This window comes from Cnephaeus nilssonii, assembly GCF_951640355.1.
Source record: "Cnephaeus nilssonii genome assembly, chromosome: 18".
NCBI lineage: Eukaryota > Metazoa > Chordata > Mammalia > Chiroptera > Vespertilionidae > Cnephaeus > Cnephaeus nilssonii.
In genome coordinates, this window is record NC_137089.1 from 29,333,422 (window position 1) to 29,350,171 (window position 16,750).

Genomic DNA, 16,750 nt, shown 5'->3' on the forward strand with positions numbered 1-16,750 from the left:
AGTAACTAGTTTTAAAGGAAATTAGTAAGAAATATTTAGGGGGGGGGAGTAGATATTGAGTTCAAAATTGAATATGAATTTGTAATTTGATAAATCATATCAGAGATGTAGGAAGTTTTATTTCCCCTTTCTCCTTTGTGTTGCAGATTAATCTTAAAGATATTGGTGAAATCTACGAAATACGTATTGGACATGACAACAGTGGAAAGGATCCCAGGTGGTATCTGGAAGAAATTCAACTTGAAAACATAGACACAAGTGAGCTGTTTTGTCTAACTGTTGACTCCTGGATAGCTGAGAATGAAAACGATGGCGATAGATGGAAAGAAATGCCCATTGTGAGAACTAATAAAGCATCTTTGCCAGGTATTTAATTTTGCTTCCTTTGTGATTGATATTAAAGATGAAAATAATTGAAATGATACAGAACAGAGAATAGGAACCTTTTCCAGTAAAGATGACACTAAATATCTATTCTTTGTGGGCCATGAAGTCTTGAAACTGTTCAGGTCCTATAGATAATATGTAAAGTAATAGTGTGGCTGTATTAAAAAAATTATTTGTGGGCACTATAGTTACAATTTTATATAATTTCAATTTATCAAGGAATAATCTTCTGTTTTTAATTTTTTTAACCATTAAGAAAAGTGAAAAGCATTCTTAGCTCCTGGACTGCACAAAAACAGATGCTGGAAGATTTAGCGTACAGGCTGTAGCTTTACTTATTTAGAACATCAGGCTTTAGGATTAACACTTGCATGGTTGTTCAAAGGTGAAAATGTACAAGGATGTATGTGTGTCGTCAATTCATCTTTCTGCAAATGGTTTGCTAGTCGTTTCAATGTGGCTTTCTTCTTGGCTGTACTGTTAGTAAATATTATCAGTCATGAATTTAGGAGCACCTAAATCCCTCACTCAGGTTTTTGTTTGTTTGTGAACTCACACACTGCCTTAATTTTTCTCTGTCCATGCCATGTATCTCTGATAATAACCTTGTTTTCACTGCTGTGTTGAAAATATTCTCCCAGTGGATACGAATGGCCATTTTGTCCTAAATTAACTGTGTGTCTGTGTGTTTTCTCTGTGTCCTAGAACTCTTTACTGCATTTGACACTATTGATCTCTCATTTGAATAGGCAGAGACTTCTAGGGACTCTGGAAGTAGACACACTGGTTTAGTCTTGGCTTGATGATGTATTTAGTTGTGCTAACCTTAGCCAGAATACCTCATCTCTGAAATGATGAAAGTGTGATTGTTTTGAGTCATGAGATAATGCACTTAGTCTTCCTGGTACATAGAATCATGTAATAAATACTAGCTATTACCCTCTAACCCTGACCTCGGTTATATGATACAAACAAAATTATTTACTGATTGCTCCATTAAAAAAATTTTTTTTTAATCACTACCTCTATGTGGTTCTCTTTCCTTGAACACATGGGTTTAAATACTTGATTTGTCACTGTCCTTTTGAGCCTCTCCCTAACTCCTGTTGCTAACTTTACACAGAGGACTAACATTTCATCTTCAGCCTTGTCCTCTTTCTTGCTTAGAGCCCCAGTATTTCATTAGGCAATTCACCCTAATCATCTTTAATACCCGTTCATGGTCTAGCCTGCCATTCCACACAAATAAAGGTAAACATATGTATACAGTGGTCATTAGCTGCCTAGTGTAATGGGAACCAGAGGACATAAGATGATTCAGACAGGGCTCCTGTTCCCCAGAAGCTGTTCAGTTTTCATGGCTTCAGTTAACTTGTTCAGTCTGTTGTCTTCCCTCTCTCTGCCCTTTCATCAGTTTCTTCTCTTCGGCTCTCCTCAGAAGGCTTCCCTCCACAGCTCACTGGTGCTTTGAACTACCACATCCCAACCTGAGCATGTGGATAAAAGGGAATCCTAGTGTGCTGCTGTTGGTAGGCATGCCATGGTGCAGCCACTATGAAAAACAGTATGGCATTTCCTTTAAATGTTAAAAATAAAACCACCATGTAGTCCAGCAATTTCACTTCTGGGTGTTTATCTAAAGAAAATGAAAACACGAATTGAAAAAGATATATGCACGATCATGTTCATTACTTGCAATAGCCAAGGTATGGAAATAATATAAGTGGTTATCAATCGAAATCTTGACATTTACAACAACATGGACAGATATCTGGGGCATTATGCTATGAAATAAAATAGGCAGAAAAGGAAAAATCCTGTATTATCTTTCTTATATGTAGAAAAATACCCAAACAAAAAACAACCAGCTCAGATACAGAGAACAGATTAGTTATTACAAGTGGAGAGAGTTGGGGTTTGGGAAAAATAGATAAACTGTCTTTTTTATGTTGTTTAAATAAATTGAATAAAAATTTTTAAAGACTCAGCAAATGCTTCATGCTCTGCTACATGAATCAGTCTTAAGTAATATAGGAATGTTAGCAATTACAGAGGCTAGATGAGAAAAAAATTAGAGCTAATATCTAGCAGTCTAGAATTCTAGGACCTAGCTATACTACTCACCAAGTTGCTAACATCAGTCAAGAATCCTTTCTTTCTGAAAGTGATATATAGAAGAACTTTTAAATCCATAACGCCAATAAGAAACAGAAGAAATCTTATTGGTCTGATATACTAGTTATTTCTCAATGTATTGTGTTTTTAAAAGCTGCATTATTTAAAAAAAAAGAACTTTACTTAAACTCAATTGCACAACTATATTGTATGCAAAAACGTAGAAAGCAGTTGTGTGGGTTTAAAAAAAATTCAAGATACAAAAGAAACTCATTGTACTTTAAATGAACTATTGATTTTTGGGGTTCATTTAATTTGAGCAGCAATAAAAACTCAGCATGTCTCCTCTGCATCTTTCTGTTCACCCGTTTCCCAAACTAGCTAATGAAACTTTATCCATTAGCATCTCCCATTTAGAGGGGTAATTTCTTAGCTGAAGCACACCAACCCTTTCTTACAGCAATTTCTCCTATAAAGTAATGTTATGTAATACACGACACCTAAAGCTAATCTGATCCACTCCTTTCACTTTATTCCAGTTCTGGCAAATCAATTCAGCTGCCCTTTTCCCAGACATTGAGGGGGAAATCATTAAAATAAGAAAATAAAAAAAAAATAACGACACATCAATGTTCAGGAATTAACGAGGGATCAAAACCTACTGAGGAGCGAGGGGCAGTCTGGTCCTGCTTAGTACTGCTTTTGGAAAGTCATTCTTGGTGCCACCGACAGGTTCACTTCCTAGTCCTGTGACATCAAGGGAAGGCAGAGCAGACTCAAACCATTGCATTGGTGCTTCTCTGTTCTGGGTTTGAAAGGAGGGGTTGACCTTCCTTTTGGGATATGTCTGTCCATCTGTCAACATTTTCTGAAGTAGCCCAGGGAAGAACACAAAGAATAATGTAGGGGAACTTTTTGTTTTTAATGAAGCTACTAATGCTTAGGCTTGCCAGGCTGGGTAGAGTTCTAGTGACACCCTTGATGGTTTTATTTATTTATTTTTTTAAATTTAGTGGCACAGAAAAGAGTCCTTTCCCTTATCATTGGCACTTAACACTCGAGCCAATTAATTTTGTGACTTTGCCTCTTCTTTTCAAATGATAACTGGAATGTTTTCAAAAGAAAAGGTTTTCTGAGAGTATCTGTCTATAAATCACCACTCTTCGGGGGCTGAGCTAGATAGCTGGTGGGATCAGAGCAATCTCCTCCCGGGCGCTGGTATGCCAAGCTGAACTCATCGACACCAGCTCCGATTTGCTCACCGTCTGCCCTGTTCCTGGGAACAGGCACCAGGAGCTGCTGATCGCCCTTGGTTGGTTGTCCTTAAAAATCTTTAGTTAATGGCCGGTGGGGATGGCCCAGAGATGATAAGAATGTCAACTGAGCTCACCATAGCTGCTTCACATGCTCTGGCTCCAGGCTTTCTTCAGGAGAGACAGATGATGATGCGAGGTGAGGTCTTGGGCCACCTCTGTGCGTGAGGAAGTGTTTGATGCTAGGTTTCTGCGAGTGCACAGGTGTGCTTAGCAGTTTGCTCCAAAATAGAAAATAACTATTTGTGACTTTAAGAAAGTACCAGCATAATAGAAACGTGTCTGCTTCCAAATATATACATTTATCAGTCTTTTAATAGTGAGAAAATATGTGTGTTTCTAAAACATTTTCTGATATCTTACAGCAAGTTGTGGATGATAATAGCCGAGTTAAGATAAGTTTGAAAAAAACAAGCAGGTTTCTTTTAATGCTTTAGCCTTTACCACAATACCTAGGTTCAAGGGGGAAATGTGGGCTTTGGACAGACAGACCCTTTCATTGACGAAACAGCTGGAGCTCAGAGAAGCAGAGTCTGGATCAAATCTTGGTCTCAATCACTGGCTTTGGAATGAGGGCAAGTTGCACTGCTTTTCTCAATTTTAGTTAGTTTGCCTATGAAATGGAGCACATTAATCTTATTATTAGACTAGAGGCCTAGTGCACGAAATTTGTGCGGGGGCGGGAGGGGTCGTCCCTCAGCCCAGCCTGCACCCTCTCCAATCTGGGACCCCTCGGGGAATGTCCGACTGGTTAAACTGGCAGTTGGACATCCCTCTCACAATCCAGGACCGCTGTCTCCTAACTGCTCACCTGCCTGCCAGCCTGATCACCCCCTACCGCTTCCCTGCCAGTCTGATTGATGCCTAACTGCTCCCCAGCTGGCCCGATCGCCCCCAACTGTCCTCCCCTGTTGGCCATCTTGTGGTGGCCATATTGTGGAGGCCATCTTGTGACAACCATCTTGTGGCGGCCATCTTTTGATGACATCACACGCGAGGGTGTGACGCCACCTAGGCTTTTATTATATAGGATTAGATCATGATAACCATTATAATTCACCATCCAAACCAGGACATTTTTTTGAGTGGAGAAAGACTCTGTTAATGAGTATGTGAGAATAACAGGTGTCAATCGGGACCATTCCAGGCAAACCAGAAATATGTGTCCATCAGGAGTATGTGAAAAGGTATGAATACAGTATTTGTCACATAGCAGGCACTCGGCAGTGCCTTTGCAGTCTCCCTTTGACTTGTCTTTCTTTGCTGCTTCCTTCATAGCACTGAGCTGCTATCACGATGGGAGGGCAAACACAAAGAACACCTTGGCTTTAGGACAGGCTATTCTCAGCCCCATAGCCAGTGTGGTCTCCTGAAAATACCAAGCAGGTTAGGTCACTCCTTTACTTATAACCCTCCAAAGGTTTCCCCACTTACCAAGAGTAAAAGCGAAATCATCACAACTTCCTGCAAGGCCTATCACCCTCCCCACAGCTCCAGCCTCAGTGCTCCCTCAGGGCACCAGGCAAGCTGTCCCCTTAGCCCTCAGGCCTCTGCTCTTCTATTTTATCTGCTGTGCTGTACCTCCCCAGGCCTCTGCATGGCCAGCTCCTTTACTTTGGGTCAGGTCTCCAGTCCAAGGGATCTTTTCACTAGGCCTTGTTGGTGACCTTCTACAAAATAGCAAGCAATTCCACTTCCCTCCCCACCCTGGGACTTCCTCCTACAGCTCAAAGGTAAGATAAATATTTTACCACCTAGAGGCACATGAAGCTTCGGCCCTAAACACCAATGTGTATAAAGTCTTGGACCACAAACCTTCAGTGCAGACTAAAGTGTCGGCACATGCTTACCACTGAATCTCATTTACCATCTGTATCTGAGATCCGATTTCCTTGGGCAGTTTGTATCAACGTGATCTCACCACGATGAGTGCTGAGAAAGCTTCATTCTTGGTGACAGAGAGAAAGCACTGAAACAGTCCATTAATTAAATCAAATTAAAGATTCAGCCGAGGGGTTTGTCTTGGGAAGTTCAGTTGTGCTGCCTGTAGAGTTCCCCAGGTTTCGGAGTGATGCTTATGCTCCTGAGGTGGTCGGAGCAGCATCACAGGTACCTATGTGCAGAGAGGAGCCGCCTCACACAGGGCATAAGGACACGACAGGGCATAAGGACTCGACAGGGCAAGGTCACTGAGAATTACCTAGGAACATTTGAACATCATGATAAAAACATGGCACTAGGGAAGTCCTCCAAACATAAACAGTTACTTTTTTTTTTCTAATTAGAAAAAATAATAATTTAAAAAACCCTTACATTCACTAAAGCTATTGTGTGCACTTTGACAAGGATGGGGGCACAAGTGCAAAGTTCACGACCTTAGGCACAGTGATTATTTGTTTATGTCACCCCAGGTTGGTAGGACCTGAAATGTTTTGAGAGTCTGTCTCCATGAATGGAGGGAAGGGGACTGAGAAATCAGGGCCCCGTGGTCCCATGGTCATTTGCCAGCTGGAAGGAGTTGGGAGATTCTATGGTACCACCATCTCTGAATTGGGGAGCTTAATATTTGGAAGGCCCTGGGTGGAGAATTTTCCATTTTGGGCCCTACTTACAATTTAAGGTCCCATGAGTTTCACTGAGCATTAATGTGTTCGCTCCCACTCAGGGCAGGGAGTGTGTGTGTGTGTGTGTGTGTGTGTGTCCACCTGCACACATTTGCACAGGGGCACATCCCTCTAGGGTAAGTTCCTTTGTCTCTTCCTAATGAAAATTTCAACCATGTACCCTGGGAGGAGAATGAAAGCTTGCAACTTTAGGGTTACAGCTGGAAGGATGATATTTTTATGTGACTCTATTGCTTATTTTAAAAACGGAGATTTTTTTTTTTTCAGTAACAGATTGAGAATTTTTGGATGGTTTGAACCAAAATAGAATAACACCACTAGGCCATACTGCATATAGTAGTAAAGAGGCATTTTAAATAAGCTCACTTAAGAGAATTTTCTAGCACATGTCTGGTCTGAAGTACTTGACAGTGGTAATTCCTTGCCCACCCCTTGCCTTCTTCAGTCACTCCCGTGTGGATGGTAGTCTTTAGAGAGGCTCAGTCTAGGAAGCCAAATTCTATTGTCAATTCCTGATAGCACATATCGATCTAAGACCAGAAGACAAATCCAAAGGGCCAGAAGCCATCTGGACCCTGAAATAATCTGGGCAATGAGAGCAAAGTTAGTAGCAAAAAACAATCCTGGGAAAGTGGGGTTGGTTTGAGACGCAGTCTAGTGAGCTGCCACTGAACGGTTTAGGTGATTCATGCTTGAGCAGTTCTGTGGGCAACCAGCAGAGAGCAGCACACAACACTTTTCCTAGATGGAGGGAGTAAAAGGCATTCACTTAGTATTATTCAGTAAACTTTTAACATGTGCTGGGAGGTAGGGGTTCGAAATGGAAAAAGACGTGAGCACTGCACATAACAGCACATGAGGTTTAGGACACGGAGACCAAGACACACAATACCCGGATAAGTGCAGTCCTGCAGGATACGCTCAGCATGAGGGTAGACAATGGCTTTGGCAATAGACAATCCCGTCAACACGGCTATTGCTTTTTGATAATTGATAATTATCATTGATAATTCTGGTGACATTAAGAACATACTTACTTAACATTCTTTCATAATTTACCCCAAATCATCCTAAATTGTGAAGATGACTTCCCTTTAGGACATTTCTCTGTCAATAGCTGCCTAAATCTAGGAGGGAAATTTTCTGGTCCATTTGTGTGTATTAAACTTGTTCCTGGGAACACAGTGTTGAGAAGTATTTGAGGTCTGTGCAGGTAGCAGGGAAGGGGCATAAATTGATCACGGGGCAGGTACAATGGTTGAGGGAGGGCTGAGTGCTGCATTTAGTGCTACCAATATATGGTCTCTGTTCTAAATAATTTTTGGTGTATACTTTTTAAACCATGAACGATTAGTTTGTTTAACTTTGTGTTTTAATATTTCTTTAAATATTTTTATTGACTTCAGAGAGGGAAGGGAGAGGGAAAGAGAGATAGAAACATCAATGATGAGAGAGAATCATTGATTGGCTGCCTCCTGCACGCCCCTTACTGGGGATCCAGCCTGCAACCGGGGCATGTGCCCTGACCAGGAATTGAACCGTGACCTCCTGCTACATAGGTCGACTCTCAACCACTGAGCCACCAAGCCGGGCTGTTTTAATATTTTAAATGTACTTATTTTTTTTTAGTTGTAAACAAGTTCACTTATTATCTGAAATGAAGAAAAAAATTCCAGTAAACAAAATCATGGTCTCCCTGTAAAGACTTCCAATCATGCTTGTCCATATACTTGTTTTCATGAAGCATTCCAGTGTAAGTTTCAGCCAATTCAGCTCAGGTAGTTGCACAGGTTGTGAGACCAGATCTCCTTTATAGGTGGTTTAAAAGATTTCTTTCATTGTCCTAAATTCATGAGAAGTGTTCTAAATTTTTGCTTCAGCTCAGCCGGCTTTCACTCTGGGGTATTTTAGAATATGTAAGACTGCACAAGAAGCTGATTTATCTTCTCTGCTTACACAATTTCCCAATATACCACATTTGTCTTTTTAAAGGTCAGGCATGATGGAAACAGGCAATGTTTCTCACGTACCTTGTTTTCTTGTTGGATTTTTATGTCTGAGTTTTTTCGAAAATGTTAATGTAGATTTCTATAAATGCAACTGTTCAATTGCACAGAGTATGACTTATAAAGAATTCTAGAACTTGAAATAACAAGTACTCATTGTGTCCAGGATATTATTCATATTAGTAGTGCCAGCAAGACTAGTCTCTTTTCTAATTTTAGTGACTTTTACCAGTGTCTCAGAAATTACCTTAATTCTAAAGTCAAAAATGGTGGATTAAAATTTGCTGGTACCTCACTGAGCTCTTTCTTTAGAATTATATTTAAATTTGCACTTCTCTAGGATCTTTGTATTTCTTCTCTATCAAGATTATTAAAAATCCCCACAGAATAGTAATCTCCATGAAGGAGCAGCATGAGTGACCAGCTGTGATTAGAACAGGCCAACTTCAGGGGGGAAAAATTGCCACTTTCATCTAATTAAGAGAGAGAAGAGTTTGTGTGTGTGTGTGTGTGTGTGTGTGTGTGTGTGTTTTAAGTATAACTTCTTATAATAACTGTGAAAGTGTAGTGGTTAATGGAAGTGCATAATTGTTAACAATAATTATTTTAAAACAGTAGTTGTGGGGATGGCTGGGTGTCTGCATGAAGGAGATAAACATGAAGTGGTGGAGAATATGCTTGAATAGGGGTAGACATAAGAAAAGGAGTAAGGAGTGGGCCCAAGTACCATAGAGAAAGTCATGCCAACTAGATTAAAGCACAGTCGGATTTTTCTCCAGGGTATCTAATAAATTCAAAGAGAAAATAAAAATGAGGAAAATAATATGAGATTTCTGACATTTCAGTGGTGGTTTATGAAGTCTACATATGCATTGGCAGGAGGCCAGGTGCTGGGACAGAGTCTAATGTATTTATCAACCTCATCGGCTCCAGGGGGGATTCAGGGAATCGAAGGCTTTATCAGTCCAAAAATAACAAAGTCAAGTTTCAACATGGACAGGTAATGGAAAGATCTTTATAAATTGTTACCCCACACCCTTCCTGTAATTTCTTTATCTAAAAAGACACACACTCAGAAAATTCCTGAGATACTCATTTGGTACCAAATAGAAAGTACAGAGAGGTGAGGTCACTTCTTGGTGTGCATCTTACTGTTCTGGAGTTGAGTTGAGGTGGGCCTGAACCAGAACAATGCAACCATAGTAAGTCCCAGTTTCTCCTATCCTATCTAATAAAAGAGTAATATGCAAATTAACCATCACTCCAACACACAAGATGGCTGCCCCCATGTGGTCAAAGATGGCCACCCCCATGAGGACACAAGATGGCCAGCAGGGGAGGGCAGTTAGGGGTGACCAGGCCTGCAGGGGAGGGCATTTGGGGGTGACCAGGCCTGCAGGCAAGGGCATTTGGGGGTGACCAGGCCTTCAGGGGAGGGCAGTTAGGGGCGACTAGGCTTGCAAGGGAGGGCAGTTAGGGGTGACCAGGCCAGCAGGGAAGGGCAGTTTTGGGTGACCAGGTCAGCAGGGGAGGACAATTAGGGGTGACCAGGCCTGCAGGGGAGGACAGTTGGGGGCAACCAGACCTGCAGGGGAGGGCAGTTGGGGGCAACCAGGCCGGTAGGGGAGGGCAGTTAGGGGCAATCGGGCTGGCAGGGGAGCAGTTAGGCGTCGATCAGGCTGGCAGGGAGTGGTTAGGGGGTGATCAGGCTGGCAGGCAGGTGAGCGGTTAGGAGCCAGCAGTCCTGGATTGTGATAGGGATGTCCGACTGCCCGTTGGGATGTCCACTGGGATCGGGCCTAAACGGGCAGTCGGACATCCCTTGAGGGGTCCCAGATTGGAGAGCGTGCAGGCTGGGCTTAGGGACACACACACCCCCATCCATGAATTTCGTGCACCGGGCCTCTAGTTAAAAATAAACAAAAACAAAAGTAAAAACAAAACAATCAAAGTTCTACTTCCAGCTAGCAGTCTAACTTGTAACAAAATGGGAATTAGAAATGTTTGATGAATATCTTTTATTTATTTATTTTTGGTGTTGTTAATCCTCACCTGAGGATATTTTTCCATTGATTTTTAGAGAGAGTGGTAGGAAGGGAGAGAGAGAGAGAGAAACATCGATGTGAGAGAGACACATCAATTGGTTGCCTCCCGCACAAACCCCAACCAAAGCCAGGGGACATGCCTTTGACCAGAATCAAACCTGGGGCTCTTCAGTCCACAGGTTAATGCCCTATCTACTGAGCCAAACCGGCTAGGGTGATAAACATCTTTTAATTATGTTGTAAAGGCGTTGGAGAGCTGCCAAGAAAGTTAAGGCTTAAGGGCCCAAGATTCTGGAAAGAAGAAAGTCCAAAGGAGAAGCTATTTACCATAGCTTTCAGCCATTTGTAAATGGAAGCTAAGAAGCAAGAAGTCAATCAGAAAATGACAATGAAGAGCCTGTGATGCTGTGTGGAGACTGAAGAGGTTTCATCAGGCTGGGATTCAGTCTGGGCCCAGCAGTAAAGATAGGCTGTCATAAACTCTCACTTGAAAAGTGAGACCTTCGTGTGAATTCTCCCAAAACAGAGCCTAGGGCAGATCCTGGGCAGGAGGTGATCCAGGAAGCACAGAGAAGAAATGCAGAGAAGGAGAGAAGGAAAGAGGTGGAGACAGTATAATCAAGATGTGTATTCTAGACGTCACTGCTGTCTGCAGCAGGGACTGGGTCCCTCTAGGACCTCAGTATCAATTTTTATTTATTATTTTTCCACCTTCTTATTGGCAATCAATTAACTCTAAGTTAGAAAGGAATATTTACATACCTAAGTTGGAATTGTTTTTTTTTAAATATATTTTTATTGATTTCAGAGAGGAAGGGAGAGGGAGAGAGAAAATCATTGATCAGCTGCCTCCTGCACGGCCCCTACTGGGGAGCGAGCCCACAACCCAGTCATGTGCCCTTGACTAGAATTGAACCCGGGAGCTTTCAGGCCGCAGGCAAATGCTCTATCCACTGAGTCAAACCAGCTAGGGCAATAAAAACATATTTTTAAAAAATAAAATAATAAAATGAGTAAGAAATTAGCAGTAGTAGACTTAGAATAAATGTTGTGATTAAATTTTTAAAATATTTTTATTGGACTGTATGATTGAGGAGGGGAAGAATTATATTACATGTTTGTATATTTTCCATAAGGCATAGCATAGGACTTTGTGCATAACATAATAAATGGTGATTCTTATAGTGGTAGTAATAATGATATAGTAGTAATATAGAGCAATATAGTAATATTTTACTGTAGTTACTAATAATGTACTGATTGCAATGCTTTTATTTTAGTAGATAAAGGGAATGTCCTAATAGTCACTCCGTTTCTTTTACAGGTTGATATTTTTTCCATTGAGGCAGTGTCTCTTAGAAAATTGAAGAAAGTTCTGATTAGTCATGATGGCACAGGTCCCGGTAAGATTTGCTTTCTTGGTAAGAAATTTGTTTTGAATATTTATAAAAAGTCACATAAAAGGCAGGTGAAACAAATGGTGAATGTACAATTCATGTAAAATTGAGATGAGAAAATTTTCTTTTAAGAAATTAGAGTTAAATGAAGTGTTGTCAGATTATATTTATTATAGGACTTAAAAAGCTCACTGCTACTTATTATGAAGAAAATTTTCTAGGAAAATTTTCGTGTGTGTGTGTGTGTAAAGTACTCAGACCTACTAGGTAATATTCAAAATTGCGTCTATCATGTTTCCCTACAGATGTGTTTCTGCTGGGTTCCCTATCCCACACTCTTTTATCAAACCAATAACTTGGAAATCATCCTGATTCTCCCTTTCTCTCCTCACCTTCTACCCCTCCCACATCTGTTAACTAGTCTAGTCAATTCTAATTTTTAAATATCTCCCTTATTTTCCTTAGATGTATTAAATTCAAACATACGTTTGTTTGACTCCAGAACCTCCATTCTTCACTGCAACCACATATTTTAACTTGTATCATAGGACCTAAAAGTACCCATTTATTTCTATACTTCTTTTTTCCCTTTTGCTAGATTTTTAGTTTTTTGATGTATGGTATAACATATTATTCAACTTTATTCTCCTAGCACCAAATATAGTGCTTAGAACTTAAAAATGGCCTTTACCAAAAAGAAACATGGGTATTCTAGATACAACCCAAAGAGAAAGGAAGAAGAAAAGGGAAGGTCACGTTGTATAGGAAGAAAATAGATGCATGATAAAATGAGTTGAGGACTATATGGAGGAAATTATTAGAAAGAGGCAGAAATAAGACAGTAAATAGAGGGAGGAAAGACATAATATACTGTCTTCTATACACGGTGTCATGAAGGATGGAAACTTCTATTGAGATTTAGCTTTTATCCCAAGTCTCCCTGGAAACCGTGCATGGATTTGCAGAAGAGCTGATGAGAGTCAAGATTGTAGACTTGGGCATGAATCAAACAGAGCAGCTAATAGGAATTCCTGGCTTAACCAGGCTCTAGTTTTTAAAAAATCATTTTGAGACTCCCCTTGGTTGTGAGAGAGAAACAGAAGATCTAACCCCAAATGCTGTAAGAGACCTTGTTGAGGCACTGTGGTAACAATAGCAACAGCACCTACAGGGCAATCCCCAGTGACTCCCTGGTCAAAGGAGGAAGAGTTAGGGGTTTGTTTGAAGGAGCAGGCTGGACATTTGTAGGGTAAGGTGTTATTACCAACTTGGTTGATTAAAAAAAAATGATGGGAGGAAAAAAGGAAAGAAACATTATTATTTTTAATGTTTAAAGAGCTAAAAGCTACAGACGTCTTAATACTGGTTTGTTTGTTTTTCAGTGAAACACCGATTAACAAAATCTGTGCAGGTATAGGAAACACTTCAGCGAAACTTGCAAACCTTTTATTTTCCCTCCCATTGTTAAAAAGAGAAGCTACTTAACATTATTCTTTTTCTTTTTTATAAATCTTTACTGTTGAAAGTATTACATATGCCCCTTTTCCTCCCATTGCCCTCTCCCATGCCCCTCCCCCAACATTATTTTTTCAACTTGAACAAAGTTGTATCTGTGGGTATCTAACCTCAAATAGAATAAAGAGAAAGCCTCAGTAGAGCCTTACATTTACAGCAAACTTAGCAAAGACTCAAAATATTTAGGAAATACCTGAATATCTTAAAACAAACACAATAGCTTCCTGGGCCTACGCCCAGAGATTCTGATTCAGTAGTTATTGAATCATCAGAAATAAGCTGTCTGGTTTTTTGCTTGTTTGCTTCTTTTTTTATGAGCACCTGAGGGGATTCTGATTCATGTGGTCCTCAGACCATTTGTTGAAAAGCTCTGCCTTCTGATGTAAGAGTGCTTTGTGTCAAATTACAGCGGGAAGGCTAGGGAAGGTTGGGGGTTGGGGAGGAGGTAAGAGATCAACCGAAGGACTTGTATGCATGCATATAAGCATAACCAATGGACACAAGACACGAGCGGGGGGGGGGGGGGAGGGCATGTGCGGGGAGGGAGGGGGCGGGTAGGGAAGGCCGGGGGAAGGTCAATGGGGAAAAAAAGGAGACATATGTACTACTATTTGTAATACTTTAAGCAATAAAATAAAATTTTAAAAAAGAAAAGAAAAGAGTGCTTTGTGGAGGACCTGCTATGCCCGGCCCTTCAAATGTGAACAAGGCAGGGCCTAGTGGGAGCAGACACAGAGGAAATAAGCAAGTATAATAAAATACGCACATAGTGTTAAAGTGACACACAGGATGTTATTGTACCACATGGTAAGGGGACCTTGCCTAGACCAGAAGAATATGAAGCTCTCCTCCAAGAAATGATGAAAACATGATAGGCATTAAAAAACAGCAACACACAAACAACATGATAGGCCGGCTGAAGGTGAGAGCTAGATTTTGGCAGGATAGTTGGGAATTTTGATGGGTTTCTCTGTTAGGGTAAGGCAATTTGACCTCAGTTAAGAAAGGTTGAAAGTAATTACTGTAGCATAATTTTCTTTTTAATTTTTTTAAAAAAATTATTGATTTGACAGAGAGAGAAAGGGAGAGAGAAACACCCATTTGTTGTTCCACTTATTTTTGCATTCATCAGTTGATTCTTATATGTGCCCTGACTGGGAACTGAACCCACAAACTTAGCAGATGATGCTCTAACCAACTGAGCTACTCAGCCAGGGCTCTATAGCATAGTGTTAAAAGTCTTTAACTAAACTCTCCTTTATACATTCTGCATATTTTTCACTAAAAGAAAAGAAAATTACTATAATAGAAAATGTAGGCTATGATTTTCAAAATGTGTATTATATAAGGTCTGATAACTCACCCCCCACTCTGAGCCTAGAAAATGACCAATACCAGTGTTTCTACCTGTATTTGCTATTCCTATCCTCTTCACCAAAGTAGCTGTTCTGAATTTTTGGCTTATCATTTCTTGATGTTTTTATCCTTGCTTTTTAAAAAAGGCTCTACTAATTATGCAGGTATCCTTGAAAATACTTTTGACAGTTTTTGTGTTTTGTAAAAATCAAGATAGGCTATCTGAAGTCTTTCATGACTTATTTTTCCACTCAAGATTATGCTTCTAAGATTCACTCGTTTTCTTAGGTGATGCTATAGATAATTTATTTTCATGTCTATGGAATATTCTATTGCATGATTCACATAATTAAATTTTTTATCTCTTGTTAATAAAATGTGTTTTTTTTCCAGTTTGACTGTCGCAAACAAACCGAATAGACTGTGTACATCTAGTGTATAAAAACAGGAGTTCCGCTAGGATAGGAATTCCCAAGGGAAGTGATTTTGCCTTCTCCAGGGACATTTGGCAATGTCTGAAGGTTTTTTAGGTTATTACATTGGATTGGGGGTGCTACCGGTATCTAGTGGGTAGAGGCCTGGTTGCTGCTAAACAGTCTATAATTCACACAACAGTCTCCACAGCAAAGAATTGTTAAGCCAAATGTCAATAGTACTGAGGCTTAGAAACCCTGCAGCAGGGTAAATGCATAGAATTAAATTGCTGGATCAACGAATATGATTATATTTAGCTTTATAAGATCAAGCACTTTTTCCCCAAAAGTGATTGTACTGTTTTACTCTTACCTGCAGTGAGCAAGAATTTCTGTTGTGCAATATCCCCACAAACACCTGGAACACTTAATATTTGCCTTCTCTAAATGGTTATAAAATGGTATCCCATTGTGGTCTTAATTTGCATTTTCCTGATTTCTAAGAAGATTCAGCATTCTTTCATTTTTTTTAAATTTCTTCTTCTGTGGAAATACATGTTCTTGATGATAATATTTAGGGTGAAGGCAAAAGTCATTTCAAAGCAAGTGAGGTGGAAACTGCACACACTACTTCTCTTCATGTTGTCTTGCTGAAAAATTAGTCATATGTTATACATAGCTGCAAAGAATCCTGGGAAATGTGGGCTCTAACACCGCCGTAACTGAAGAAGGGGAAAACAACTAGCAGTTACTACCACAATATTTTGTCCAGTTTGTGATATATTTTAATGAACTGAAATTATTAACTTGTGATCAACGCATGTGACATTTTACAAAAATGTATACTTCAAAGATGAAAGCACGACAAAAAAAATAATAGAAAGTGATAATGCTGGAGTTCAAATCAAACACAAATGGGATGACAGAAGAAAAATGTGACTGTGGGAATGCTGCCACTGCCACCATTTGAGAGACTCTCTAAGCAGCAGAGAAACCTAGTGAAGGGAGCTTTTGACCATAAGCGCGAAGAGTGGTTGTGACAAAAAGGATGAACACGTCCCAGAGGAAGTGATGTTGGTAAAAACTTCACCTTGAAGGAACTCTCAGAGGGGTTGTACAACATTAACAGCACAGAGTGATAAAATGTTGGAAGCTGATTGAAACTTAGAAAGGGGAATAGAAAAGATACTTGCTCTTTACTGTATATTATAAAGAAGGCAAGCACCATTCAAAATACTGTTTTTCCTTTTTAAAAAAAAATATTGCCCAAGTTTTACATATGTCTCCTTTTCCCCCGCTTGACCATCCCCCTGCCCCAGCCATTCCCACCCCGGGAAAGCCCCCACCACCCCAGTGTCTGTGCCCATTGATTATGCTAATATGCATGCGTACAAGTCCTTTGGTTGCTAACTCCCCCCTCCCCTGCCATTTGTCCCTGGATCTATTCTTGTTCATCAAATACTTTTGAAGCCTTTTTAAAAATTTTATGTACAAAGAACTAGACCTTATAATTCTCAATGTTTCTGTTTTAAATTGCGGTATACTAAATATTCATGCTGACAATTTTTATTTTCTTCTA

The 16,750-nt window shown here is 40.1% G+C and overlaps 1 protein-coding gene across 1 annotated transcript in view; it reads left to right on the forward strand.

Annotated features, from left to right (window-relative positions):
* Positions 1–16,750, forward strand: part of LOC307113846 (lipoxygenase homology domain-containing protein 1-like) — a gene marked incomplete at both ends in the record, with an annotated part of 141,267 nt that overhangs the window by 121,457 nt on the left and 3,060 nt on the right. Inside the window, 3 exon segments of the mRNA XM_079795806.1 lie at positions 147–366; positions 9,291–9,445; positions 11,815–11,893. Coding sequence (XP_079651932.1) covers positions 147–366; positions 9,291–9,445; positions 11,815–11,893 — 454 coding nt within the window.